The sequence below is a fragment of the Oryctolagus cuniculus genome, chromosome 17 (assembly GCF_964237555.1).
Source record: "Oryctolagus cuniculus chromosome 17, mOryCun1.1, whole genome shotgun sequence".
NCBI lineage: Eukaryota > Metazoa > Chordata > Mammalia > Lagomorpha > Leporidae > Oryctolagus > Oryctolagus cuniculus.
The window spans coordinates 51481694-51507464 of record NC_091448.1 but is presented as its reverse complement, the minus strand read 5'-3'; the positions used below and the strand labels follow the sequence as shown (position 1 = coordinate 51507464).

The 25771-nt window shown below is 53.9% G+C and overlaps 2 protein-coding genes and 1 long non-coding RNA gene across 3 annotated transcripts; 2 read left to right on the top strand and 1 right to left on the bottom strand.

Moving 5' to 3' along the window:
- Positions 1-8161, top strand: ARRB2 (arrestin beta 2). Its single transcript, XM_002718823.5, has 15 exons — positions 1-157; positions 2964-2994; positions 3615-3675; positions 3753-3797; positions 3937-4133; positions 4384-4443; positions 4707-4774; positions 4906-5041; positions 5272-5356; positions 5569-5641; positions 5942-6079; positions 6715-6798; positions 6909-6988; positions 7088-7142; positions 7630-8161. The coding sequence occupies exons 1-15, from the start codon at positions 135-137 to the stop codon at positions 7721-7723; spliced, it is 1230 nt and encodes a 409-aa protein (XP_002718869.1). The 5' UTR covers positions 1-134; the 3' UTR covers positions 7724-8161.
- A 9762-nt stretch (positions 8162-17923) lies between these two features.
- On the bottom strand, positions 17924-23889 carry LOC138846197 (uncharacterized). Its single transcript, XR_011383640.1, has 3 exons — positions 23750-23889; positions 21592-21865; positions 17924-19470 (listed from the first exon to the last, which is right to left on the bottom strand). It is a non-coding gene; the product is annotated as an uncharacterized lncRNA (long non-coding RNA).
- MED11 (mediator complex subunit 11) lies at positions 23862-25197 on the top strand. Its single transcript, XM_070061299.1, has 3 exons — positions 23862-24018; positions 24214-24344; positions 24748-25197. The coding sequence occupies exons 1-3, from the start codon at positions 23934-23936 to the stop codon at positions 24883-24885; spliced, it is 354 nt and encodes a 117-aa protein (XP_069917400.1). The 5' UTR covers positions 23862-23933; the 3' UTR covers positions 24886-25197.
- The last annotated feature ends 574 nt before the right edge of the window (positions 25198-25771 follow it).

Sequence of the window (25771 nt, the reverse complement as noted above, 5' to 3'; positions counted from 1 at the left end):
CCGCAGGGGAGGGGGAAGAGGAGACAGAGCGGAGGACGCGCGTGCGCAGTGGCGCGGGGAGGAGCAGGACCTAGCAGCGGGCGAGAAGGCTTGCGAGCCAGCCCCGAACCGGGCGGGCGGCGGGCGCGCGCACCATGGGGGAGAAACCGGGGACCAGGTAAGGGAGGTGGGGCCGCGCGGCGGGATATGGGTGGCTGCGGCTCGGGGCTGGTGCCGAGATAGTCTCCAAACAAGGACACCGGGGAGGGAAAGCTGGGGGCTGGACGCCTGGGTCCCCAGGGGGCAGCCATCGGGGCCCCACGCTTAGGTCCTCGAGGGTACTGGGGTGAGTGGGGGCGCATGCACGGGCCCTTGCAGAGAGCAAGGCCTGAAGGGTACCAGAAACCGGCCTCGGGGGTCCTCGCAGGGATGTAGGGGTTCTCGCGTGCGGGCTGCGATGTAGGAGGAAGCAGGAGCAGGTGGCCGGTCCCAAAGGGTCGCGTCCCAGGAGGCTGGATGCTGGGAAGGGGATTCCCCCTCTAGACTCGTGCGGAGCCCGAGGGAAACCTGCCCAGTACCCTACAGCAGAAGGGCTGCCCCCACCTGTCCCAAGGACCGGGCGGCTCCGCTTCCAAACTTCTGCCTTCCCGTGGGTTGCCAGGAGCAACAGCTTCATCTTGAGGGAGCAGAGTGCGTGGCGACCCTCCCCGAGGCTGGGCGCCGCGTCCCTTCCCAGGGCGCGGGGGAGAAGGGTCTGCCCCGAGCCACGCATCCACTCCCCGGATGTTTTCTGTGCAATTGAGGCTCCTTCCTTCCACGGACACCCCGAGTTCTCTTTTTTGGTCTCTACCAAAATCCACTTCCTGTTGTGACCCAACACCCCCAAGGGGGCAGGGAGTGAATGCCGGGGCCCCAGGGGAGCAGGAGCAAAAGAAAAGGTTGGGGCTGTTTGTCTCAACCAGGAGGGGCTCATGAGTGGTCCTGAGCTGTCACTAGAACTGCAAAACAAGATCCCATCAACCCCACCCATTGAGTAGGAGAACCCAGGCTTCGGCTTCTGAGCGTAGAGTAGACCACTATCAGGGAGAGGTCAGCGCAGCAAGGGAAGATGGGTGTCCTGGATTAGGGGCTAAGCACCCTCAGAGAAGGGAGAAGTCACTGACTTGGAGGAGGCCCCCAGTTTCCGTTATGTGGTTTAGGGAGTGGGGGACGGATGGGCCAAAGGAGGGCTGCTGACTTGGCATAATTCCCTCCACCCCCATCAAATTCTGGGCCACAGGAAATGGAGAGAATAGCAGGAAGCGCGAAGGGGCATCTGCTTCACTGCCCCCCACCCTGACCGGGCACCTCCCTGCTCATCCCCACACTGTCTCCCTGGGCGGCCTGAGCACGCACACGCTGCTCCTCCCTGCCCTGGCAGGAGGGGGCCAGGTTAGGATCCAAAGGGCAGGTGCTCCAGGGTAATTGCCCCAGAGCCACACTCCTCTTGGCCAACTGATTAGCGCCCCTGCTGGGTAGAAACGCTGGGGCAAGGAGGGGACCCAGAAGCAAAGGGGAGGGAGAGCCTGGATGATGCCAGAGCAGTCAGCCCCCCCTCCCAACCCAGGATGGGCAGAAGGTAGGGTGCTCATGCTGGCTGCCCCCTCATTGACAGCTTAGTGACTGGGGAACTTCAGGGGCTGCTAAGCCCTTTGCCATATGACCTTTGGACAGCTTGCACTGGGGAGAAGGGGCAAGTGGAGTTCCTGGAGCAGACACCGGGGTGCTGGAGGGGAAGGAGGGAAGGGCCAGGCGGCAGCCCTTCAGTTTCTCCTCTCTGGGACCCTTTCCAGCGGGCACTGCCGAGCAGAATGGACTAGAAGGAGTTAGATGGTGCTTCCAAGGACAGGCCCACACGTGGCCAGAGCAGGGGTCGCCAGACACGTCCCTCCCCTTCCAGAGTCTGATGAGGCTTAGATAGTTTCAGCAGCTGGGAAGAAAAATGCCCTTCGGCTCAACAAACTGTCAGTGCTCACTACAGAGATAGACAGTGTAACCGTGTAGCTGTTGGGAGCTGAGACCCACAGCCAGCCTGCCTCAGTTTGTGTCGGACTTCTGTTTTACTCTGTGACCTTAGACGAAGTAGTTGACCGCTCCCTGCCTCAGTTTCCCCAACCCGTACAATAGGGCTCTTGGGGGCCCACCACTGGGCTGTTGAGTACTAACTGCGATCACGCACTTGGAACGGTGCCAAGCACGGCACAGTCACGCAGAAAACGTTAGCCACAATCACCCTCTGCAGCGTGCGGTGGCTGCCGCGCCGGGTGTGCCGAGGTGAACGAGGCCTCTGAGGCTTCGCAGGGCGAGGAGGGAGGCAGAGGAGGCACCGCTAACTGCTCTGGGTGCTATCACACCGCAAGCGAAACATAAACAAGATGTGACAGGAACCCTGAGACTGGAGGGTCTGGGGCCTGGACTGCGTCTGCTTGCCTTGAAAGACAAATAGGACCTGAAGCTGTTGAGGCCAGAGACAGGGCCGGTCGGTAGTTCAGGGAGCGGGGTCAGCCTTGGGTAGTGCCTCTGGTAGGAACTGTTTGGCGGGACAAAGGCCAAGGCCGAGCTCTCCGTGGAGCTGGAGACCAGATGGAAAGACAGTGAGGTCTTAGGGAACCACAACCTCCCCGTTCAGTGCCCCCCGCGGGAAGGCCCCTGGGGAAGAGCCTGGGTGGTTCCTGGAGCGGCCAGAAGCCATTCCCATGGTGGGAGGGGGGTTAGCGAGGGTGGACCTAGGACAAGAGAAGGGGCGTTTGCCCTAGCAACCGGCTTCAAGGGGCTGCCGGGTGTATAAAAGACTGCCAGGGAGGAAGTGGGAGGGGGCAGCGCAGGGCACAGCCCCTGCGAGTCCAGGGCGCGCTCTGCTTCTCGGGCTCGGCAGGGACGGTCCTGGTCTGGGGTCCCTGCTGAGTCTGAGGGAGGCAGTGGGGTTTCCCTTTCTGTTTTGTTAGGGTCTTCAAGAAGTCGAGCCCCAACTGCAAGGTGAGTCTCCCGCGCTGCTGATCCAACCTTTTGACCCTCCCTGGGCCCGGTCTGCCCCTAGACCATCCCCGGCCCTAGCTCCCCACTTCCTGTGACAGCCCCGAGCTGACTTCCTTCCCTCCTGGAGTCCCTGGCCACAAGGCTGCTGGGGCCAAGCCTGGGTCCCTAAGCAAGGCCAAAGGGGAGGAGCCCAGAAGCCAGCCCTGTACCTGTAGCTGTCCCAGGAGCCAACCCAGAGGGCCTGGGGCTGGGAAAAGTTAACAGCTACCCCACCCCCAGGCGATGGTCTGTTTATCCCAGAGCTCCTTGGGGCACCCTGGAGGCTGGCAGCTGAAATCTAACCAGCTGGTCCTCCCTGCGGAGGCGCGCGCACACACACACCTACACACACACCTGGCTGGTAGACAGGTGTGATGAGAGGTTAGGGAGCAGCAAAATAGCCCAAAAGTTGGTTGGGCAGCAGGGAACCCCCAGCGCCCTCACCCTTCAACAGCGCTGGGAGGAAAACTAGAGAAAGCCCAGGCTGGAGAGCCCGGGGCAGGCGCCCCGGGGTTGGGGGAGGGGTGGACGCCCTGTCACCATGCTCTCCACTCTTCCCTGTGACCCCTTGACATCCTCAGCTCACCGTGTACTTGGGCAAGCGGGACTTTGTCGACCACCTGGACAAAGTGGACCCCGTCGGTAAGTGTCCCCAGCGAGGAAGGGGCTGCTCGCTCCCCGAGAGTGAGTCAGACAGTGATCCCTGTGTCCCTCCCCAGATGGCGTGGTGCTCGTGGACCCTGACTACTTGAAGGACCGCAAAGGTACTGGCCCACGTGGCATGGGCTGGCATCGGAGGGTACCCCAGAGAGATGGAGGGCTGAGGCGGAAGCTGGGAGCGGGCTCCGGGCCAGTCTCCTGGGACGGGGTGCTCCTCACCGCACCCCCCACCCTCCCTTGCAGTGTTTGTGACCCTCACCTGCGCCTTCCGCTATGGCCGCGAAGACCTGGATGTGCTAGGCCTGTCCTTCCGCAAAGACCTGTTCATCGCCACCTACCAGGCCTTCCCGCCAACGCCCAGCCCGCCCCGGCCCCCCACCCGCCTGCAGGAGCGGCTGCTGAGGAAGCTGGGCCAGCATGCCCACCCCTTTTTTTTCACAGTGAGGATGCCCCACCCCCTCTGCAGGGCAAGGGACCTGGGAAGTGTGTGCAGGTGGGGCAGGGGCAGGGGCAGGGAGGTGCCTGTCACGGACAGGTCCACCTCCGTCAGTCATCCCGTATCCAGGAAGCCCTGCACCTGGCCTCCTCTCTGGGGCCCTTCCCTTCCTCCAGCCTTTGATGTTGAGATTGGGAGGAAGGTTTGGGGTCTTTTCTAGGGGGGCTGAAGCCTCCCCTTTTCCCCTGCTGCAGATACCCCAGAACCTGCCCTGCTCCGTCACGCTGCAGCCGGGACCAGAGGACACGGGGAAGGTACAGGAGTGGCTTGCTAGGGAACTGTCCCCTGTGGGAATGGGGACACCGTGGGGTCACTGCCCCCTGCTCTCTTGACCTGCCCGTGCACTGCCATGACCAAGCCTCTGCCAGGTGCCGGGGGAGGCACAGCAGGGAGACCCTGTGTGCTCCTCGGACCACGAGGGGCAGGAGCACCCCAGCCCAAGAGGGGGGACAGGGAGAGAAGTGGGGGGGGGGCGGGGGCCTTGTGTAAGAGGCTGCCTTTTCTGCCCACCCCCCAGGCCTGCGGGGTAGACTTCGAGATTCGAGCCTTCTGTGCCAAATCTCTAGAAGAGAAAAGCCACAAAAGGTGAGGGAAGCAGCCTCCTCCATGGCTGAACCACTCCCTCGCTGCTCCCTGCAGCCCCCCCTGCCCCAGCCCCTCTAGGGGGTGGGTGCAGACTTCAGGGATCTGAGGACTTGCTCCTCCCCGCCCCCCAGGAACTCTGTGCGACTGGTAATCCGCAAAGTGCAGTTTGCCCCAGAGAAGCCCGGCCCCCAGCCCTCGGCTGAAACCACACGCCACTTCCTCATGTCTGACCGGTCCCTGCACCTTGAGGCTTCCCTGGACAAGGAGGTGGGGTGCGAGGGGGCGGCGCAGGTGCCACAGAGCAGGCCAGACCCTGGCGGGAGGGGGGAGCCAGCCACAGGTGTAGAGGTGCTTTCAGAAGCGGCCGCAGTGGTGGGGGGAGAAGCTCTGTGGGCTTGGCTTTGGGGGAGGACAGCAGTGTGCCTCTGTTGGGAGCACGCTGAGAACGGGGCAGTGAAGGCCCAGGCGGGGCTCACAGGGCACTCTCCCTTCCAAAGCTGTACTACCACGGGGAGCCCCTCAATGTCAATGTCCATGTCACCAACAACTCCACCAAGACCGTCAAGAAGATCAAAGTCTCTGGTAGGAGGTGGGGGCTGCCAGGGGCTCTTGGGGGAGGCGCGTGTCACTGACTCCGTGGCTGCTGCTGCAGTTTCGGCCCAGGCCATCTCCCAGCCTGAGAGACCCACTGGGGTGCACAGAGTCCATGCTGCCCCAGACTGGCCTGGGAGGCGTGGCAGCAGTAGGGGCGGGGCCCGGGGCTGTGGCACTGCCTGACCTCGCCCGTCCCACAGTGAGACAGTACGCCGACATCTGCCTCTTCAGCACTGCCCAGTACAAGTGTCCCGTGGCCCAGCTCGAGCAGGAGTGAGTATGAGAACAGCCCCGGGTCCTAGTGTCAGGGGGAGAAGGCGAGGCCTGGGCGAGTGTCAGGTGTGTGGGGGGGTGCAGTCCCTCCTGAACTGTCTCCACCGAGAAGGGGGTTCCTCCGCAGCCAGCTGGCTCCACGCTCTTCCTGCCCATGAGCAGGTGGAGCCCAGACCTCCTCCCCTGTGACCTGTGCCCAAAGGGAAGTGACCGGGAGATGCTGCCTGGGGCTAGGAGGTAGCGCTTTGCCCCAGCCTGGCCCTCCAAGAGTCTCCTCTCTGGCCCTCACCCCGCTCACAGCGACCAGGTGTCTCCCAGTTCCACGTTCTGTAAGGTGTACACCATCACCCCGCTGCTTAGTGACAACCGGGAGAAACGTGGCCTCGCCCTGGACGGGAAGCTCAAGCATGAGGACACCAACCTGGCCTCCAGCACCATGTGAGTGCAGGACGCGGGAGGGGCGCCCCCTGCAGGCCAGGACGGTGACCAGCCGGGTCTCTGCTGTTCTAGGCGGAGGCTTCCTGACAAGCATGAACAGCCAGGCAGAGGGAGATAGAAAGCGTGGAGGGGCAGGGTGTGATCATTTGGGCTAGGAAGGCCTCCTAACAGGTAACTTTTGAATAAAGACCAGAGGCAGCAGGGGAGGAAAAGTGCAGGCCCAGACTTGGAAGCAGAACTGGGCAGGTGTATCAGCCACTGCGAGGCACCCTGGCACCACTGGGCGGGGGCAGCCTGGAGTCCCCAGCATCACCACGGGCTGGAGCTCAGCCCCACTGGCGCCTTTGCACACACAGCAAGCTGGCGGGCCAGCAGGGTTCGAAGGAGCTGCAAGGAGAGGAGGAGGAGGAGGGGCTGATGGAGAGCGAGACTGTGCCGGGCTGTTAGGTCCGACGGACTCTGTCTCTGACAGAGAGAGCAAGCCACAGGAGGGCTCGCGCAGGTGGATGCTGGGTGTGGTCTGGCCTGTGGATGTTGCGAGTTTGTAGTCCTGCCCAGATCCTGGAGGCATCCTAAGGTGGGGCCAGGAGATGGGGCAACGGGCCGTGACCCAAGTCTCGGGTCCCCAATTGCAGTGTGAAGGAGGGTGCCAACAAGGAGGTGCTGGGGATCCTGGTGTCCTACAGGGTCAAGGTGAAGCTGGTGGTGTCTCGAGGCGGGTGAGTGGCGGGGGAGCCCTGGGAGGGGCAGGGACGGCGTGCTGTGGCTCTGTGGCATCGGCATCGCTGTCATCGTTTTCACTGTCATGGTCCCCCCCACCCCCTGGCAGGGATGTCTCTGTGGAGCTGCCTTTTGTCCTGATGCACCCCAAGCCCCCCGACCACATCACCCTGCCCAGACCCCAGTCAGGTGAGCACACCATGTACCCCAAGCCTCCAGAAGGAGGGCCAGTGGGGAAAATGGGTCCTGCCAGCACCCACTCACCTCCCCGTCTCCCCCTTGCCTCAGTGGTTCCCGAAACAGATGTCCCTGTGGATACCAACCTCATCGAATTTGATACCAAGTAAGAAACTCATCCCCACCCCCTTTCACACTGACCCCCTCTAGACAGCTAACCTAGGATGGCCATCTCCCACTGCAGAGAGTAGGATTGGAAGTGGAGCAGCCGGGACACAAACCAGTGCCCATTTAGGATGCCAACATCACAAGCGGCAGCTTTACTTGCTATGCTACCATGCTGGCCCCTAATATAGTATTTTATTAAAATCTCATTTATTTGGGACCGGCACTGTGACACAGCAGGTTAAGCTGTTGACAACAATGCCAGCAACCCAGATGAGCTCTGGTTCAAGTTTTTTTCATGTTTTGGCGGGAGGGAGTCTGAAGCATCATGCTAAGATGACTGAGCCTTGTGCGGCTGCCTCTCACTGCCCTCCTTGTCCCTTCCTGCGAACCCCGCTGGTCCCATGGGTCCCATGCCTGTTCTAAAACTGCCCTGTGCTGAGGGCAGTGTCGTGGCCTCACTCCGTGTCCCCCTCTCTCCCGCCAAGCTATGCCACTGATGACGACATCGTGTTTGAGGACTTTGCCAGGCTTCGGCTGAAAGGGATGAAGGATGATGACTACGATGACCAGTTCTGCTAGGAAGAAGGGCTGGACCAAGACCCCCACTGTCGCGGGGGCAGGGTGGCCCGGCCTCTCTTCCCTTCCCCTCCATCCAGCATTCCTCAACCATCCCCAACCCCCTCTCCCTATCCCCCCACCCAAGATACGCACTGGACCCATCTCCTGTTCAAAGTGGGCATTAATTTTTCACAGCTCTGCTTCCCCAGCCCTCCACGGGTAGCAGGCTGAGTTCATCCCTACATCTTTCAGAGGGAGGGCACTGAACAGAGAAGTGATAGGAGGGGAAGGGGGAGAAAGAACTCCCGCACTCGGCCTCACACCAACACGCCCCTCCCCTCCCGTCACTCTGCCTCCCGTGCCTCCAAAACAAGACCCTGGGGTGGGGGCAGGGGCTGGCGAGGCTGTCGCTTTGTTTCTTGAGCATAAAGAAGCAAATAAACCTTTTAATAGGCACAAGTGTACATGTGTGTGTTTCTGCCTTGGATAAAGCGCGTCTGGCATGCTCATCTGGGCGCTTCCTGCACCCCCAGGGCACCCGACGCACGGCCTCTCAGTAAGTATTTAGTGAATGACTGTGCTGAGCCTGTGTTCCAAGGTAAACAATGAGACTCGATCTGGTCCGTCCAAACGCAAGTGTATTGCTTGGTAAAGCCACAAAGTAAACTTAGTCATTTTACAGGGGAAATAATAAGTAACTGCCCTGCCGACCAGGGGCTGCGAGAGCTGGGCAGGGCAGCCGACAATGCATGACCGTGTTCGCTTCCACTCCATCTGCTCGCTGGGCCAGCCCATTCCTGGGGCTTACTGGGACCACATCTGCAGGTCTCACCCAGCCAGAGGCCACGTGACCCCGCCGTGGAGTCTGGGACTTCCATTCTAGTACAGAAGCCAAGGCTTCAGGCAGCCGAGAGTAAGGCTGCCCTGGGCCCAAGTCCCAGGGACAGCAGCTCCTGTGACACTCACTGGGGACTCCCCAGGCTTGGCAACAGCCCCAGGCTGAGCTGGAGGGAGTCGGCCACACCCCAGGGACTTATCTCTTACTTCTGTAGCCCAACCTGTCTATCCTTTTTCTCTTAAGGTTCCTTCTTTCACGTGAGTCCCTACTACGTGCCTGCCAGTCAGTGTAAGGACACAGCAGTGGAACCCAAACAAGCATGAAATCATGCCCTAGTGACTGAATTACAGCGTCTGTGTGCCGAGGGAGACGTACAGGAGTTCTGAGAAGGCACGAGAGGTGGGCTGTGGCCTAGGCCGGCACTAGAGGAACAGCCCCTGGAGCACGTGACCTGTAGGGGGAGAATTGAAAGAGGAGCAGGAGTTGGGGACTTTGCAGGGGTGAGCACCCTGGACAACAGCGCCATCATGTGTGAAGAGGAGGGACAGAGATAGCAGATGAGGCTGGTGAGGCACCGGGGCAGCTTACCCAGGCCTTTAGTCTGCGTGCCAACTCATCCAAGCATCGTTTTCATCCGGGACTCCCAAGTGGGTGGCAGGGCCCCAAGAACTTGGGCCATCTCCCACTGCTTTCCCAGGCCATGAGCAGAGAGTGGGATTGGAAGTGGAGCAGCCGGGACACAAACCAGTGCCCATTTAGGATGCCAACATCACAAGCGGCAGCTTTACTTGCTATGCTACCATGCTGGCCCCTAATATAGTATTTTATTAAAATCTCATTTATTTGGGACCGGCACTGTGACACAGCAGGTTAAGCTGTTGCCAACAATGCCAGCAACCCAAATGAGCTCTGGTTCAAGTCCCAGCTGCTCCACATCCTATCCAGTTCCCTGCTAATGGGAGGCAGCAAATGATAGTCCATGTACTTGGGTCCCTGCCACCCACATGGGAGACCTGACCGGAGTTCCTGGTTCCTGGCTTTGGCCTGGCCCAGCTCCCGGGCTACTGTGGCCATTTGAGAAGTAAACCAACAGATGGAAGACTTTCTCTCTCTCTCTCTCCCTCTCTGTAACTCTGCCTTTCAAATAAACAAATCTTTTTTTTTTTTTTTTTTTAGCTGGACCGGAAGAGGAGGAACAGGGACAGAATCCGGTGCCCCAACCGGGACTAGAACCTGGGGTCCCAGCGCCGCAGGCAGAGGATTAGCCTATTGAGCCGTGGCGCCGGCCATCAAGTAAATACATCTTTAAAATGTATACATAGGTATCATTTACTTTCATTTTATTTGAAAGGCAGAGATACAGAGAGATCTTCCATCTACTGGTCACTCCCCAAATGCCCGCCACAGCCAGGACTAGGCCACATCAAAGCCAGGATCCTGGAACTCCATTTGGGTCTCCCTGGTGGGTGGCAAGGAACCAAGTACTTGAGCCATCACCTGCTGCCTCCCAGGGTGTGCATTAGCATGTTGGACTGGAATCAGAGGAGCCAGGACTCAAACCAGGCACTCTGATAGGGAGTACAGGCACCCGAAGAGGTGTCTCAACTACTGCACCAAGCACCCACCTGCTACTAGTGTATTTAAGCGATAATTCCTTAATGCATACAGACCCACCACATTTTCTTAAAGAACAGCTTTCCACCACCAATTCATTTATTTTTTTTACCAGTTTCCTACTGATATAGAATGTCACCTGTTTTTGCTAATTCAAACAGTATTACAGTAATTACCCTTGAAGATATGGGGATTTTTTTTTTACATATACGCCATCTACCTGGAGGACAAATTCTTCAAAGTAGCATTGCTGGATCAAAGAGGGTGAGTGGCTCTTTGACTGCTACCATCTAGCAGGTGTTTTTTGGTCTTATCCTACTTTTATTTATTTTTTTAAAGATTTATTAATTTATTTGAAAGGCAGAGTTGCAGAGAGACAGAGGAAGAGAGAGAGGTCTTCCATCTGCTGGTTCACTCCCCAAATGGCCACAATGGCCAGAGCTGGGCCAATCTGAACCCAGGAGCCAGGAGCTTCTTCCAGGTCTCCCATGTGGGTGCAGGGGCCCAAAGATTTGGGCCATCTTTCACTGCTTTCCCAGGATATAGCAGAGAGCTGGATCAGAAGTGGAGCAGCTAGGACTTGAACTGGCGCCCATATGGGATGCCAGCACTGCAGGTGGCAGCTTTACCCACTATGCCATAGCACCAGCCCCTTATCCTACTTTTAAATAGCATCTTTTGTTCTGTAAGTGAGGATGAACCCAATTTATTGAATGGTGTTCCTTTTCCTTAGTGTACTCTAATAAAAAAAAAAAGATTTATTTATTTGAAAGAGTTACAGAGAGAGGGAGAGAAGGAGGGGGGAGAGAGAAAGAGAGAAAGGGAGGGAGGGAGAAAGGGAGAGAGGGAGAGAGGGAGAGAGGGAGAGAGGGAGAGAGGGAGAGAGGGAGAGAGAGAGAGATCTTCCATGTGGTGGTTCAGTCTCCAAATGGCCACGGAGGCCAGGGCTGGGCCAGGCCAAAGCCAAGAGCTTCATCTAGGTCTCCCATGTGGGTGTAGGGCCCAGGCACATGGCCTATCTTCTGCTGCTTTCCCAGGTGCATTAGCAGGGGGTTGGACAGGAAGTGGAGCAGCTAGGACTCAAACTGGCACCCATGTAGGATGCCAGCATTGCAGGAGGTGGCTTGGCCTGCCACTATACCAGCCCCTTGAGAGCACTTTATATACTAAAGAAATCAGCCCTTTTTTCATACCCAGTTTTTTATGTCTCTTAAGATTCACTTATTTGAAAGTCTGAGTGATACAGAGAAAGAGAGAGAGATATAGTCCATTCACTAGTTTAATCCCCAAATGGCTGCATTAGCTAGGGCTAGTCCAAGCTGAAACCAGAAGCCAGAACTCCATCTAGGTCTCCCACATGGGTGACAGAGGCCCAAGTACTTGGGCCATCTGCTGCTGCTTTCCCAGGTGTGTTAACAGGAAGGTGGACCAGAAGCAGAGCAGTAAGGACTCCTCTACTTTGGACCATCCTCTACTTTCCCAGGCCATAGCTGAGAGCTGGATCAGAAGTGCAGCAGCCAGGACTCAAACCAGCACCCATATGGGGTGCCAGCAATGTCTCTCACATGGGAGACCCAGAAGAAACTCCTGCAACATGGGATGCTGGGGTCACAAATGGTGCTTAATCTGCTGTACCACAACACTGGCCCCTACCATTTGAATTTGGATCTAGTTTCTCGTTTTAAAATATATAACTCAATGATGCTTAGCACATTCCCTATATGTGTAAAAGCATTACCTTTACCTAGTTCGAAAACATTTTCTTCCTTTCTTATCTTTAAAGATGCCTCACTTTTTTTTAATTTAATGTGATCTTTCCTTAATGGCTCCTTGGTTTGTTTTGTTGTCACAAAGCTCTAGGCCCTTCTATTTTCTTACAATTTCACACTTCCTTTTCTTCCCAGCCTATAGGTCAAGATCGTCACATCAACCTCTTTGTCATGAGCACAACTCAACTCGTCCTCCCTGCCTAACATAAGCGTCTTCAAAAGGTTCATGGCCAGCGCTGTGGCTCACTAGGCTAATCCTCCACTTTGCGGCGCCGGCACACAGGGTTCTAGTCCCGGTCGGGGCGCCGGATTCTGTCCCAGTTGCCCCTCTTCCAGGCCAGCTCTCTGCTGTGGCCAGGGAGTGCAGTGGAGAATGGCCCAAGTGCTTGGGCCCTGCACCCCATGGGAGACCAGGAGAAGCACCTGGCTCCTGCCTTCGGATCAGCGTGGTGTGCTGGCCGCAGCGCACCAGCCGCGGCGGCCATTGGAGGGTGAACCAACGGCAAAAGGAAGACCTTTCTCTTTCTCTCTGTCTGTCTCTCTCACTGTCCACTCTGCCTGTCAAAAAAAAAAAAAAAAAAAAAAAAAAAAGGTTCGTGAACGGGGCAGGTATGTGGCCTAGTGGTTCAGATACCCATGTCCCACGCTGCAGTGCCTGAACTCAGTACCTTGCTCCACTCCTGACTCCAGTTCATTTGGGCAGTGAACCACTGGGTAGGAGTATTCTCTCTCCCCCAAATAAATACATTGAATTTTTAAAAAAAATTCACAGGAAATGGGTATTATGAAGAGCCTACGCATGGATTTTACTTGTTTTTCCACCAAAATAAACTCATCTTTTCTTTTCTTTTCTTTTTTTTTTTTTTTTTTTTTTTGACAGGCAGAGTGGACAGTGAGAGAGAGAGACAGAGAGAAAGGTCTTCCTTTGCCGTTGGTTCACCCTCCAATGGCCGCTGCGGCTGGTGCACCGCGCTGATCCGATGGCAGGAGCCAGGTGCTTCTCCTGGTCTCCCATGGGGTGCAGGGCCCAAGCACTTGGGCCATCCTCCACTGCACTCCCTGGCCACAGCAGAGAGCTGGCCTGGAAGAGGGGCAACTGGAACAGAATCCGGCGCCCCGACTGGGACTAGAACCCGGTGTGCCGGCGCGGCAAGGCAGAGGATTAGCTTAGTGAGCTGCAGTGCCGGCCTAAACTCATCTTTAATTTCATTTTCCCATGAATTTCCCATGTCCCCTCTCAAACCGTACCCTTGGATCTGTCCAAATACCCCCCACTTTCTCCACACCAACGGGGTAGGGGTGGGAAACACACGCACACTATAGAGAGAAATCAAAACAGCCCTCATGCGTTCATCCAACAAATAATCCCCCAACACATCCCAGGTGCCAACACGGTAACAGGCAGTAAACACGGATTTGTGGCTGCTTAAGAATTTGTGGTCTCCACCGTCACCTGGGCCCTCCACACCTGATCACCTGTCCACCTCCCTCTGGTCACAACTCTCTCTGGCTCCCACCCTCACTAGTTTTCTCCCTTCCTTATTCTCACAGGGACGTCTGCTGTTTTTCACAAAGATTAGGCAATACAGAGTGAGTTCAGTCTCCCACCTTCTACTGATCAACACTGGCGTCGACACCAGCTCTCCTGCACAATCAAGATTGCCATGCCTTCTCCCGCACAGTGAATCCCCCTGCCTGTGTTCAGACCTCTCCCCTCCCGCCTCCTCTGAGACCTGGATTGATCAAACCACCTCCCTCTCTTCAACCTCTCTCCCGGCTCTACCGCCACGGGAAGTAAACCACACATGGCTCCCTCCATGGAAGGGAGGGGGAAGGGAGAGACGAGGGAGGAAACCAAAGGACGCTCTTAGGCCTTGCAGAATGAAGTACAAAGGAACTTCAAAAAGTTGGTGAAGGGGGTTGGGCTTTGGCACAGCAGCTAAGACCCGGCTTGGGACATCCACATCCTATATGAGTGTCTGGGCTTGAGTCCCAGACTTGATCCTAATTTCAGCTTCCTGCTAATGTGCACCCTGGTAGGCAGCTGGTGATGGCTCAAGGAGTCGGGTTCCTTGTCACACATGTGGGAAACCAGGATTGAGTTCCTGGCTCCCTGGGCTTTGAAAGTATTTGGGGGAATGAACCAGCAGATGGAGCTCTGCCTCTCAAATAAAGAAATAAAAAAGGGGCTGGTGCTGTGGCATAGTGGTTAGAGCCGCTGCCTGCAGCACCAGCGTCCCATGTGGGCGCCGGTTTGAGACTCGGCTGCTCCACTTCTGATCCATCTCTCTGCTATAGCCTGTGAAAGCAGTGGAGGATAGCCCAAGTGCTTGGGCCCCTGTTCCTGTGTGGGAGACCTGGAAGAAGCTTCTGCCTCCTGGCCTTGAATGAATGAAAAATTAAAAAAAAATAAATAAATTTTAAAAATGAGGCCGGCGCCGCGGCTCACTAGGCTAATCCTCCGCCTTGCGGCACCGGCACACTGGGTTCTAGTCCCGGTCGGGGCGCCGGATTCTGTCCCGGTTGCCCCTCTTCCAGGCCAGCCCTCTGCTGTGGCCAGGGAGTGCAGTGGAGGATGGCCCAGGTGCTTGGGCCCTGCACCCCATGGGAAACCAGGAAAAGCACCTGGCTCCTGGCTCCTGCCATTGGATCAGCGCGGTGCGCCGGTCGCAGCGCGCTGGCCGCGGCGGCCATTGGAGGGTGAACCAACGGCAAAGGAAGACCTTTCTCTCTGTCTCTCTCTCTCACTGTCCACTCTGCCTGTCAAAAAAAAAAAAAAAGAAAGAAATAAAAAAGGTGGAAAAATTGAATGAAAACATAAGCTTATTTTGATGGCAAAGAATTTTGAAATCCAGTTTCTTCAGGATACACATTTTCCGTGAATTTGGAAGACCTCTTTAAAAAAAAAAAAAAAAAAACATTGATTTATTTATTTGAAAGACAGAGTTACAGAGAAGCAGAGGCAGAGAGACAGGGAGGAGGGAAGGAGAGAGGGAGGTCTTCCATCCACTGGTTCACTCCCCAAATGGCCACAACAGCCAAAGCTGGGCCAATCCAAAGCCAAGAGCTTCCCCTGGGTCTCCCATATAGGTGCAGGAACCCAAACACTTGGGCCATCCTCTACTTTCCCAGGCCATAGCTGAGAGCTGGATCAGAAGTGGAGCAGCCAGGACTCAAACCAGCGCCCATATGGGATGCCAGCAATGCAGGCAGTGGCTTTACCCCACTACACCACAGCACCAGCCCCTGGAAGGCCTCCTGTATATCTCTACTCTCTCACTTTTCATTTCTTATTTACTTTTTACTTTCAAAGTTGGACATGAACAGAGTTTAATGAGACAATACTGTAAGAGCTGTCAGAACAAAAAGTGGACCCTTCCTCTTCTGATTTATTTCTCCTCAGAGGCAACTACTTTTATCTCCCTTTTAAAAAATATTGTGTTTATTTTTATTTATTTGAAAGGCAGAGAAACATAGAGAGATCTTCTATCTACTGGTTCAATACCCAAATGCCTGCAATAGCCAGGGCTAGGCCAGGACAAAGCCAGGAGCCCAAAAGTCAATCCAGGTCTCCCACAATGGTGGCAGGGACCCAAGTACTTGAGCCATCACCTGCTGCCTCCCAGGGTGCACATCAGCAGGAAGCTGGATTAGAAATGGAGCTGGGGGTGGGGGGCAGTGCTGTGGTGTAGCAGGTTAAGCTGCTGCCTGCAGCACTGCCATCCCATCTGGGCACCGGTTCGAGTCCCGCTGCTCTACTTCTGATCCAGCACCCTTCTAATGTAGCTGGGAAAGCAGTGGACAATAGCCCAAGTCCTTGGGCCCCTGCACTCACATGGGAGACCCAGAAGAAACTTCTGGCTCCTGGCTTCAGCCTGGCTTTGCCATGGCCGTTTGGGGAGTGAACCAGTGGATGGAAGATCTGTCTCTCTTTCAGATAAATAAAATAAATCTTATAAAAAACAAAAAGCAGTAGAGCTGGGACTCGAACCTAGGCATGCCACTATGGGATGCAGGCATCCCACATAGCGTCCACACTGCTGTGCCTCACACGGGTACCTCAGATGCTTATTTTGCTACTTCTTGATTTTAAGAATCATCCACCGGCTTCCTATCACATAAGTGAAGATTCAGCTCTCTTTTGCCCCTGCCCCAACATGGAACACTTTCCCCTCTTCTCCACACCATACTCCCAAGAGAATGATATCATTTGGGATTAGAGTAATAGTCACTATTTAATTATTTTGAGCTGAATCATGTGTCTCTTCTTGCACAACTTTGTTTTCCATTAATAACTACCATTTAAAAATTTTTTTTAAAGATTTATTTATTTATTTGAAAGGCAGAGTTAGAGAGAGAGAGAAAGGTCTTCCATCTGCTGGTTCACTCCCCAGATGGCGGTAATAGCCGGAGCTATTACCACACGGGTGCAGGGGAGCAAGGACTTGGGCCATCTTCTACTGCTTTCCCAGGCCATAGCAGAGAGCTGGATCAGAAGTGGAGCAGCCAGGACTTGAATCAGTACCCGTATGTGATGCCAGCACTGCAGGCGGCAGCTTACCCACTACATCACAGTGCCAGTCCCTTAAAAATTTTTTTATTCTCTGAATTTATCACTACTTCAGCCCTATACCATCCAAAGGTCACCATATCCTCTCAATGCATTCAAAACAAAACATATACTCATCTCCTTCACCTCTGTGGGTGGGCAAATCTCTGCAGGATCCCTCTGAACACAATACTCTTGTGCCTACTGGCCTGATTCCCTTCGGTCATAACCCTGGGGTGTCCATCCACCTCTCTCATGAGTAGATGGCCTTAGTTCCTGGATCCCTTATCTTATAGCCTAACTTGAATAACTTGCCAAGAATGGGTGCACAGAGGAGAAAAAAAAATTTGAGTTTTCCTAAAGATTAATTATTTGAAAGGCAGAGCAATAGGGAGGGAGAGACAAGAAGAAACAGATATTATATTGACCTTCCAACTACATGTTCTCTCCCCAAATGGCCACAACAGCCAGGGCTGGGCCAGGTAGAAGCCAAGAACTCTAGGTCTTACACATGGGTGGCAGGGGCTTAAGTACTTGAGCCATCATTCACTGCTTTCCCAGACACATTAGCAGTAAGCTGGTTGGGAAGTGGAGCAGCTGGGACTCGAACCAGTGCTCCAACAAGGGATGCCAGTGTCCCAAGCAGCAGTTTAATCACCTGCACCACAATGTCAGCCCCGAGGAGAAAAAAACTTAAAATCTTAAAGGTATCGAGATGTCTTTCTCCTACCTTCATCGATGAGGGTCTGGCTTTGTGAGCCTCTGACAGCCCCTAAAATCTTCTCTGCCATGGCAGAGACAGAAAATAGTTGGTCTCCTGGAAGAGGACCACCTTTCCCAGAACCCTAGGGTTAGATGAGACCATACGACCAAGTTTTCTTCAATGGAATTGAGTATAAATGACATGGCCACTACCTAGCTGGACTTGTGAGACAGGTCCGCCTCCTCCACATGTTCTCTTCCCTTCTTCCTGCCAGGAGCAGCCCAGGGATGGGAGCAATCCAGCTCAGACAATGCAAACAACAATACCCTACAGCAGTGCTCCTCAGATTTCACTGTGCACACAAACCACTTGGAGATCATAAAATACAAATACGGATTCAGTGTATCCAAGGTGAGAACTGAGATTCTGCATTTCCAATAACTTGAAGCTCTATTTTGAGTCACTGGTTTTTAGCTTTCATCCTAACAAAAGCTGGAGTACCGAATTCTAGATTGGAAAATACTTTCCCCCAAATGTACAGACATCACTACACTGTCTCCCAAATGGAGCGTTATTAAGAGGCCTACCCCATTCTGATGGCTGATCCATAGTAAGTGGTCATTTTCTCTGGAAGTCTTTGTGAGAGCTTTCTAAGTCATTTGTGTGTGTTTGTGTGTGTGTGTGTCTTATCTTCTTCCATTACATAGGGCATTTGATAGGCTTTTTATATCTAGAAACACAAATCACCTCACTTTTATAAAGATTTATTTATTTATTCGGAAGGCAGAATCACAGAAAGAGAGGAAGATCCAAAGAGATGAGGCCTGTGTTGTGGCGTAGCGGGTAAAGCCGCCGCCTGCAGTGCTAGCATCCCATGTGGACACCAGTTCCAGTCCCAGCTGTTCCACTTCCAATCCAGCTCTCTGCTGTGGCCTGGGAAAGCAGTGGAAGATGGCCCAAGTCCTTGGGCCCCTGCACTGACGTGGGAGACCCAGAGGAAGCTCCTGGCTCCGGATCAGCCTAGCTCTGGCCATTGCGGCCATATGGAGAGTAAACCAGCAGATAGAATACTTCTCTCTCTGCTTCTCTGTAACTGCCTTTCAAATAAGTAAGTAAATCTTGAGAGAGAGAGAGAGAGAGAAAAGCAAAAAGACCTTCCATCAGTCCCCAAATGGCCACAACAGCTGGGGCTGGGCCAGGCCAAAGTGAGGAGCCTGGAACTCCACCAGGTCCCACGTGGGTAGGAGGGGCCCACAAATTGCACCACCTTTCGCTACTTTCCCAGACACATTAGCAGGGAGCTGGACTGGAAGCAGAGTAGCCAAAACTCAATTATATGCGATGCTGGTGTCAGGTGGCAGCTTAACCCACTGCATAATGCTACCTGCAGCACAAAGCCTTTCTTCACCTTAATTTTCTCTGTGATCTCCCTTAGAATTAAGCCTCCTGGACTAGGACTGGTTCTGATTTTCTTTTCTTTCCTATATGCCATTCATTTTCTTTTGCTTTACTTGCTAGAAGAGTTCCACAATTCCTCTTCCAAAGTGTTTTTTTTTTTTTTTTGGTGGGGAGGGTGTTTAAGATTTGCTTATTTATTTGGAAGTCAGTGTTAGAGAGACAGAGATCTCCTATCTGCTGGTTTACTCCTCAGATGCCACAATGGAAAGGCCTGGGCCAGGCCAAAGCCAGGAGCCAGGAGCTTCATCTACATCTCTCACATGGGTGCAGGGGCCCAAGGACTTGGTCCATCTTCCACTGCTTTCCCAGGCCATTAGCAGGGAGCTGGATCAAAAGTGGAGCAGCAGGGATTCAAATCAGCACCCATACGGGATGCCAGCACCGCAGGCAGCATCTTTACCCACTATACCACAACACCAGCCCCTCTTCCAAACTCTTGTGGATAGATTTTTCATTCCTTCTCTCAAGATTGATTTTTCAAGTGTGCTCTCTTTTCAACCTTTAAAAAATTATTTAAAGGCCGGTGCCGTGGCTCAATAGGCTAATACTCTGCCTGCGGCACCGGCACACCGGGTTCTAGTCCCGGTAGGGGCGCCGGATTCTGTCCCGGTTGCTCTTCTTCCAGTCCAGCTCTCTGCTGTGGCCCGGGAGTGCAGTGGAGGATGGCCCAAGTGCTTGGGCCCTGCACCTGCATGGGAGACCAGGAGAAGCACCTGGCTCCTGGCTTCGGATCAGCATGGTGCACTGGCCGCAGCGCACAGGCCACAGAGGCCATTGGAGGGTGAACCAACGGAAAAGGAAGACCTTTCTCTCTGTCTCTCTCTCTGTCCACTCTGCCTGTCAAAAAACAAAAACAAAAACAAAAAATTTTATTTAAAAAGAGAATGTTCCAACATGGGAAGTAATCCACACAGCAGACTCATAGAATGACAATTGCTTTAAGCAGCACTTTGACCTCAGAATCAGCCCTTAAGGCTTCCTGGTCTGACTGAAAAGCCCGTGAGAGCATTTCAGGATTGGGAGGCAAGACACTGTGGAAAAAAATGTTCTATACAAAGGATCTCTGTGAGATCCCAGCAGACAGAAGTGGCCATCAAAGAAGGGTGTACTTTTCTCTAAAGGGAGGAGAGAACTTCCACTTTGCTTATGGCCTTGTCTAAATACTGATGGAGTTTATGGATTCAAAAGATTTCCATAGCCTTGCAGCTCATGTCAAGAGCCTCAGGTAATCACTGACATCATACATAAGAGTGTTAATTGTTCAATTAACAACAGGAGTCACTGTGCACTTACTCTCCATGCAGGACTTCTGTCCTCAATGAGTTGTATTATGAAAGTTAACTGTAAAACTAGTCTCAAACAGTTTTTTTTTTTTTTGGGGGGGGGGGTGCATGTGTGTGTGTCTGTTGATATCTTTACTTAGTACAGAGTTGATTTGCTGTGTACAAAATTAATTGAAAGTGAATCTTGGGGGTGGCACAGTGGTACAGCAGGTTAAAGTCCCAGCCTGAAGTGCCAGCATCCCATATGGGTGCCAGTTCAAGTCTTGGCTGCTCCACTTCCGATCCAGCTCTCTGCTATGGCCTGGGAAAGCAGTAGAGGATGGCCCAAGTCCTTGGGTCCTTGCACCCGCGTGGGGGACCTGGAAGAAGCTCCTGGCTCCTTACTAGGGATAAGGCTCAGTTCTGGCCGCTGCAGCCAATTGGGGAGTGAACCAGAGGATGGAAGACCTCTCTCTCTTTCTCTCTCTACCTCTCTCTGTAACTCTTTCAAGTAAATAAAAATAAGTCTTTAAGAAAAAAAAAAAAAGGAAAATGAATCTTAATGAAGAGTGGGACTGGGAAGGGGAGAGGGAGGAGGAGGAGGGGTGGGAGTGTGAGTGAGGGCGGATATGGTGGGAAGAATAACTACATTCCTAAAGTTGTGCTTGAGAAATTTGTATTCCTTAAAAAATAATTTTAAAAACAGTTAAAGAAAAAAAATTTTATTTCCTTATTTGAAAGGCAGAGTTACTAAGAAAGAGTAAGAGGCAGATGGGGGTGGGGGGAGAGGGAGAAAGGGAGAGAGAGTATCTTCCATTTGCCGGTTCACTATCCAAATGGCTGCAATGGCTGGGGCTTGGCCAGGCTGAAATCAGGAGCCTAGAATTCCATCCAGGTCTCCCATGTGGGTGGCAGGGGCCAAGACATTTGGGCCATCTTCCAGTGCTTTCCCAGGCTCATTAGCAAGAAGCTGGATTGGAAGTGGAACAGCCAGTACTGGAACTAGTACTTATATGGGATGTTGGTGTTGCAGGCGGCAGCTTAACCTGCTGTGCCACAACCCAGGCCCTGGCTTCAACTCTTTTTTTATAATAACTCTTATCTAAGAGCTTCAAATGGTGTTTTTTCCCTTTTATTTTGGTCTCTGTATTTCAGGTTAGAAAGTGTTATGGTCTGTATAATAGTTTGGGTGTCCCCTGAAGTGTCCCCTTGTGTCAAGAGCTTGAACCCCAGAGTCTCATGTTAATGGACTGTGGAGAACTTAACCCAATTATGGTATTTGAGAGAGGGGCCTTGGTGAGTTAGGAGATCACATTAGTTGTGGGCGTAGAGCCCCAGAGCTAAATCCTGGTGGCTTTACAAGGATACCACGAAGGGTGGGTGAAGACAGGCAAGCTTCCCGTCCCTCTCTGCTTCCTGGTTTGCCACGTGACCCTCCCTCGGCACACATCCTGCCATCCATCATCCTCAGCAGACACGGACCAATGCAGCCACCCAGTCTTGGACTGTGAACCTCCCCACGTGTGAGCCACAGAAATCTTCCTATTCCTAAGAGCCTTCTCTCACATGTTTTAGTTAAAGCAACAAAAAGCTGACTAATATAGAAAGTTTCTTCAAATACCTAGAAATTCTTTGGTAACTGTTCATATGTAAGAGTGAAGCGCTAAGAAGTTCCATGCACACAGTGGGGACTTACCAAATGTGAGTTTCACTTTGAGGCGATCTGACCGATTAACTGTTTTCTTGGAGAGCCCCTGGTGTTACTATCCTTTGGTCTTTGACTTTTCAAATTCTCCACAGAAGAGACATCCAGTGGCTGACAGAGTTCTATAAACTACCACTCAGTAGATGCACTTCCACTTAACCTCTGCGGTCCTTACAGAAACGCTTGCCCTCAACTTCGCCCAGGTGTCCTCCAAGCTAAAACCCTGTTTCCATCTTCAACAGAGGACTGTCCGGCATCCACAGCGCTAGGAGAGAGCAGATGCATCAGGGAGCGCTGGCAGTCCAGCTGCCTTAAATCATCTTCCTAATTTTACAGCCATTTTCTCCCCAGCTGTCCGTGATGCTGTAATTCTAGGGTAAATTGGCTTGCTTCTACACTTTCTCCGAGGCTGGCTTAGCTAGCACTTCACTGCTAAATCACTGACCAGCTGGCCCGTTTTCCAGCTTCTACCTAAACTTTACCTATTAACTCTTCTCCCTTTGACTCTCTTTAGAAAAAAAAAAAAAAAGAGAGAGAGAGAGAGAGAGAGATCTCATTTTTATTTATTTGAAAGGCAGTTACAGAGAAATAGGAAAAGAGATATTCTATCCACTGGTTCACTACCCAAATGGCCACAATGGATGGGAGGGTCAGGCTGAAGGCAGGAGCTTCATCCGGGTCTCCCATGTGGGTGCAGGGGCCCAAGTACTGGGGCCATCTTCTACTGCTCTCCCAGGTGGTTAGCAGGGAGCTGGATAGGAAGTGGAGCAGCCGGGACTGGAACTGGTGCTCATACGGGATGCCGGTGTTGGAGGCAGCAGCATCACCCGCTGTACCACAACACGGCCCCACTTGGACCTCTTTTTAAAATACCATGGGGTGGATATTTCGTGCAGCAGTTAAGACAAACACTTAGGATGCCTGCGTCCCACAGGGGATTGCCTGGGCTCAAATTCTGGCTCTGCATCCAGTTCCAGCTTCCTGCTAATGCAATCGATGATGCATCCAATATATGGGTCCCTGCCACTGACATGAGAGACTCAGATTGAGTGCCAGGCTCCTGACTTCGTCCCGGCCCAGCCCTAACTGTTGTGGGCATTTGGGGGAGTGAAGCAATGGATGGAAATTCTCTTTCAAATAAAATGAAAATAAATAAAAAGAAACCCTATTGTGGGACTGGTACTGTGGCGCAGTAGGTTAAAGCCCCAGCCTGCAGCACTGGCATCCCATATGGGCGCTGATTCTAGTCCCAGCTGCTCCTCTTCCGATCCAGCTCTCTGCTATGGCCTGGGAAAGCAGTAGAAGATGGCCTAAGTCCTTGGGCCCCTGCACCTGCGTGGGAGACCCGGAAGAAGCTCCTGGCTCCTGGCTTTGGATCAGCACAGCTCTGGCTCTGGCCATTGCGGTCATCTGGGGAGTCAACCAGCAGAACAGAAGATCTCTCTCTCTCTCTCTGGCTCTACCTCTCTCTATAACTCTTTCAAATAAATAAAATAATTCTTTAAAAAAAGAAAAGAAACTGTCTTAAAAACAGACACCCTATTGTTATTTTATCAGGATTTAGTGAAGGACAAAGTTAAATGCTAGAACTGTCAAGCTTAACTTATCTCCATTCATCTGCATGCCTCCCGCTTTGCATCCGCCCTCTCATCACTCTTCAGTCGGCTGCTCCGTTCAGCAGCCCTTTCTCCAAGAACCCCGAGTCCGTGCCCCGTGCGGTGCACACCGGCCGTACCTCTAACCGTGCACCCACCCCGCGACCACGTGAGCGGCTATCTCAACCATCGCCCTATTCCCAGGCCCATGCGAGGTGGCTAACCAAGAAGGGAAAGGGGGAAAGACAGGGAGGAGTCGGCATCCCGGAGTGTCAGCAGCCTCTATTCAGGTCAGGTGGGTACACTGAGGAGACACCACGGTCAAGCTTTCCCCGGGCAGCGTGGGCAAAGGGCGCATGGCTATACAGCCGGGAGGAATACCCCAGGACTCCCCCACCACCACCTAGCACCCTAAACACCCTCACAAGTTCTTGCAGAATGAATTAAATATGGACCAGTGTCAAGCAGGTGGCGAGGTCTGAAAGTCTTCAGCCTGAGGAATAATCCACACCGCCTCTTACCACAGGTGGTCCCGTGGCGGAGGCGCAGGATACCTGGGAGTTGTAGTTCAGTGACTGCACAGGGACGGGCCAGGCGGCGCTGAGCATCCTGGGAATTGTAGTGTCCACTAGAGAGCACTCTCTGCGCAGGTGCACGCCGTCAGTCACTTCCGGGCTGAAGCGTTGCGTTTCGCTTCGCTTAAGGAAAAAAAATCCGTAGGGGCTTCCCAGAGGGACGATGGCTACCTATAGCCTGGCGAACGAGCGACTGCGCGCCCTGGAAGACATCGAAAGGGAAATTGGTGCCATCCTTCAGAATGCAGGTTGGGGAGCGAGCCGGAGCCGAGCCTAAGCGGCACGCTGACACACTGACCGAAGCGCCGGCGCGCGGCGCGGGAGGGACGCTGTGCGCCTGCGCGGCGGCGGCGGCGGCGGGCGGGGGTTCCCGGGGGGGCGTGGCCCAGGGGCGGGCCGGGGCGGGGTTCTCCTGGCGTCCCTGACAGGCCCCACCCCTGCAGGGACAGTGATCCTGGAGCTGTCCAAAGAGAAAACCAACGAGCGGCTCCTCGACCGGCAGGCGGCAGCCTTCACCGCCTCGGTGCAGCACGTGGAGGCGGAGCTGTCGGCTCAGATCCGCTACCTCACCCAGGTGCGTGTGGGGAGGGGGATGAAGGAATGAACGGCAGCGCGGCCGACCTCGCAGGGTGGAGGCCGGAGAGCCACTGGGGCGATGAGAGCCTGGGAAAGGTCGTACAGGCCGCGCTGAAGCCTCCGGACCCTGTCCTTGGGGCAAGAGGTTCCAGGTGCTTGCACCCCAAGAAAAGGGACAGATTGAGAGACCGTGCAGTCGCTAACAGCGGCTGCCGGCGTTCACGGATTTTTAAGGTGTGCTAGATGCCTTGCGTTATCCTACCTGATCCTTCATGAATTTTAGAGAAGTGCTTGTTGTCGCTTCCGTTGAACGGATCAGGTGAACAGAAGTTCAGGGATCTGCTGCCTAGAGGGGTGATGGGTCAGAGGCAGTGCCCCACTGATGTGTAACTGCCCCGCAGGTGGCCACAGGACAGCCCCACGAGGGCTCCAGCTACTCGTCCAGGAAGGACTGTCAGATGGCTCTGAAGCGGGTAGACTATGCACGCCTCAAGCTCAGTGACGTGGCCCGAACCTGCGAGCAGATGCTGGAGAACTAGGCCGAGGAGCTGCATTGAGCTTGGAGGCACAGCGGCACCTGCACCTCGGGCCGGGACCGAGAGACCTGAGGGATGGGGTGCAGCACCGGCACCCCCCTGCTCTGCTGGCCACAGATCACCAGGACAGCTAAAACCCACGCCCACCCACGGCTGTGTGGCCTGGCTCCTGCGCTGCACTCCACACGAGTACCGACAGGCTCTGGTGGGAGATGGGGACTTGGACGCCCTGCCCACTTCCTCCTGCAGGCCTGACCCAGAGGCAAAACAAGAACTAAGGGTTTGGACAATAAAAGCAATAAGACTTCTTACAGAGAGCAGACTCTCCCTGAGATCTAGCTGAGGATGCTAGGGACTGGGGAAGTGAAAGCAGCAGCCGCAGGGGAGGGAGGGTGGGAAAGTCCAGGCCTCCTCTCCGGATAGTGGGGAGAGACAGCACGGGGCTGAGGTTGGGAAAGAGCAGCTGATGTACCAGGAAGAGCGGCTTTTGACCGGCGGGAACTTTCGGTAAGAGGAGCTGAAGCCGGAATCATGGGAGGGGGACAGGAGCCTGAAGCCAGTATCTGCAGAAAGAGTGAACAGCTGCAAAAATAATTTTAGTGGCTAAAAAACATAAAATCTGTGTAAGCTGTCATTACCCAGAGTAAAGACAGAATTGATCGTATAGTTGTTTTTAAAAAAGAGGGTCTAAGAAGGCAGTGGCTGTTTAATTTTTTTTTTTTTTTAATCTTTATGAGAATAGGAGAGACAGATCTTCCATCTGCTGGTTCATTTCCCAGGTGGCCGCCAACAGCCAGCACTGGGCCCCACGCCAAAGCCAAGGGCTTCTTTCAGGTCTCCCACATGGCTGACGCATACACTCATCAGGTAAAATAGAGTATTACAAAAA

Coding starts and splice junctions, on each gene's coding strand:
- ARRB2 (XM_002718823.5), top strand. CDS start 135: ATGGGGGAGAAACCGGGGACCAG. Junction 4,444..4,706: donor GACCAGAGGACACGGGGAAG/GTACAGGAGTGG, acceptor CCCACCCCCCAG/GCCTGCGGGGTAGACTTCGA. Junction 7,143..7,629: donor CTCATCGAATTTGATACCAA/GTAAGAAACTCA, acceptor TCTCCCGCCAAG/CTATGCCACTGATGACGACA.
- MED11 (XM_070061299.1), top strand. CDS start 23,934: ATGGCTACCTATAGCCTGGCGAACGAGCGACTGCGCGCCCTGGAAGAC. Junction 24,019..24,213: donor TGCCATCCTTCAGAATGCAG/GTTGGGGAGCGA, acceptor CCACCCCTGCAG/GGACAGTGATCCTGGAGCTG. Junction 24,345..24,747: donor AGATCCGCTACCTCACCCAG/GTGCGTGTGGGG, acceptor ACTGCCCCGCAG/GTGGCCACAGGACAGCCCCA.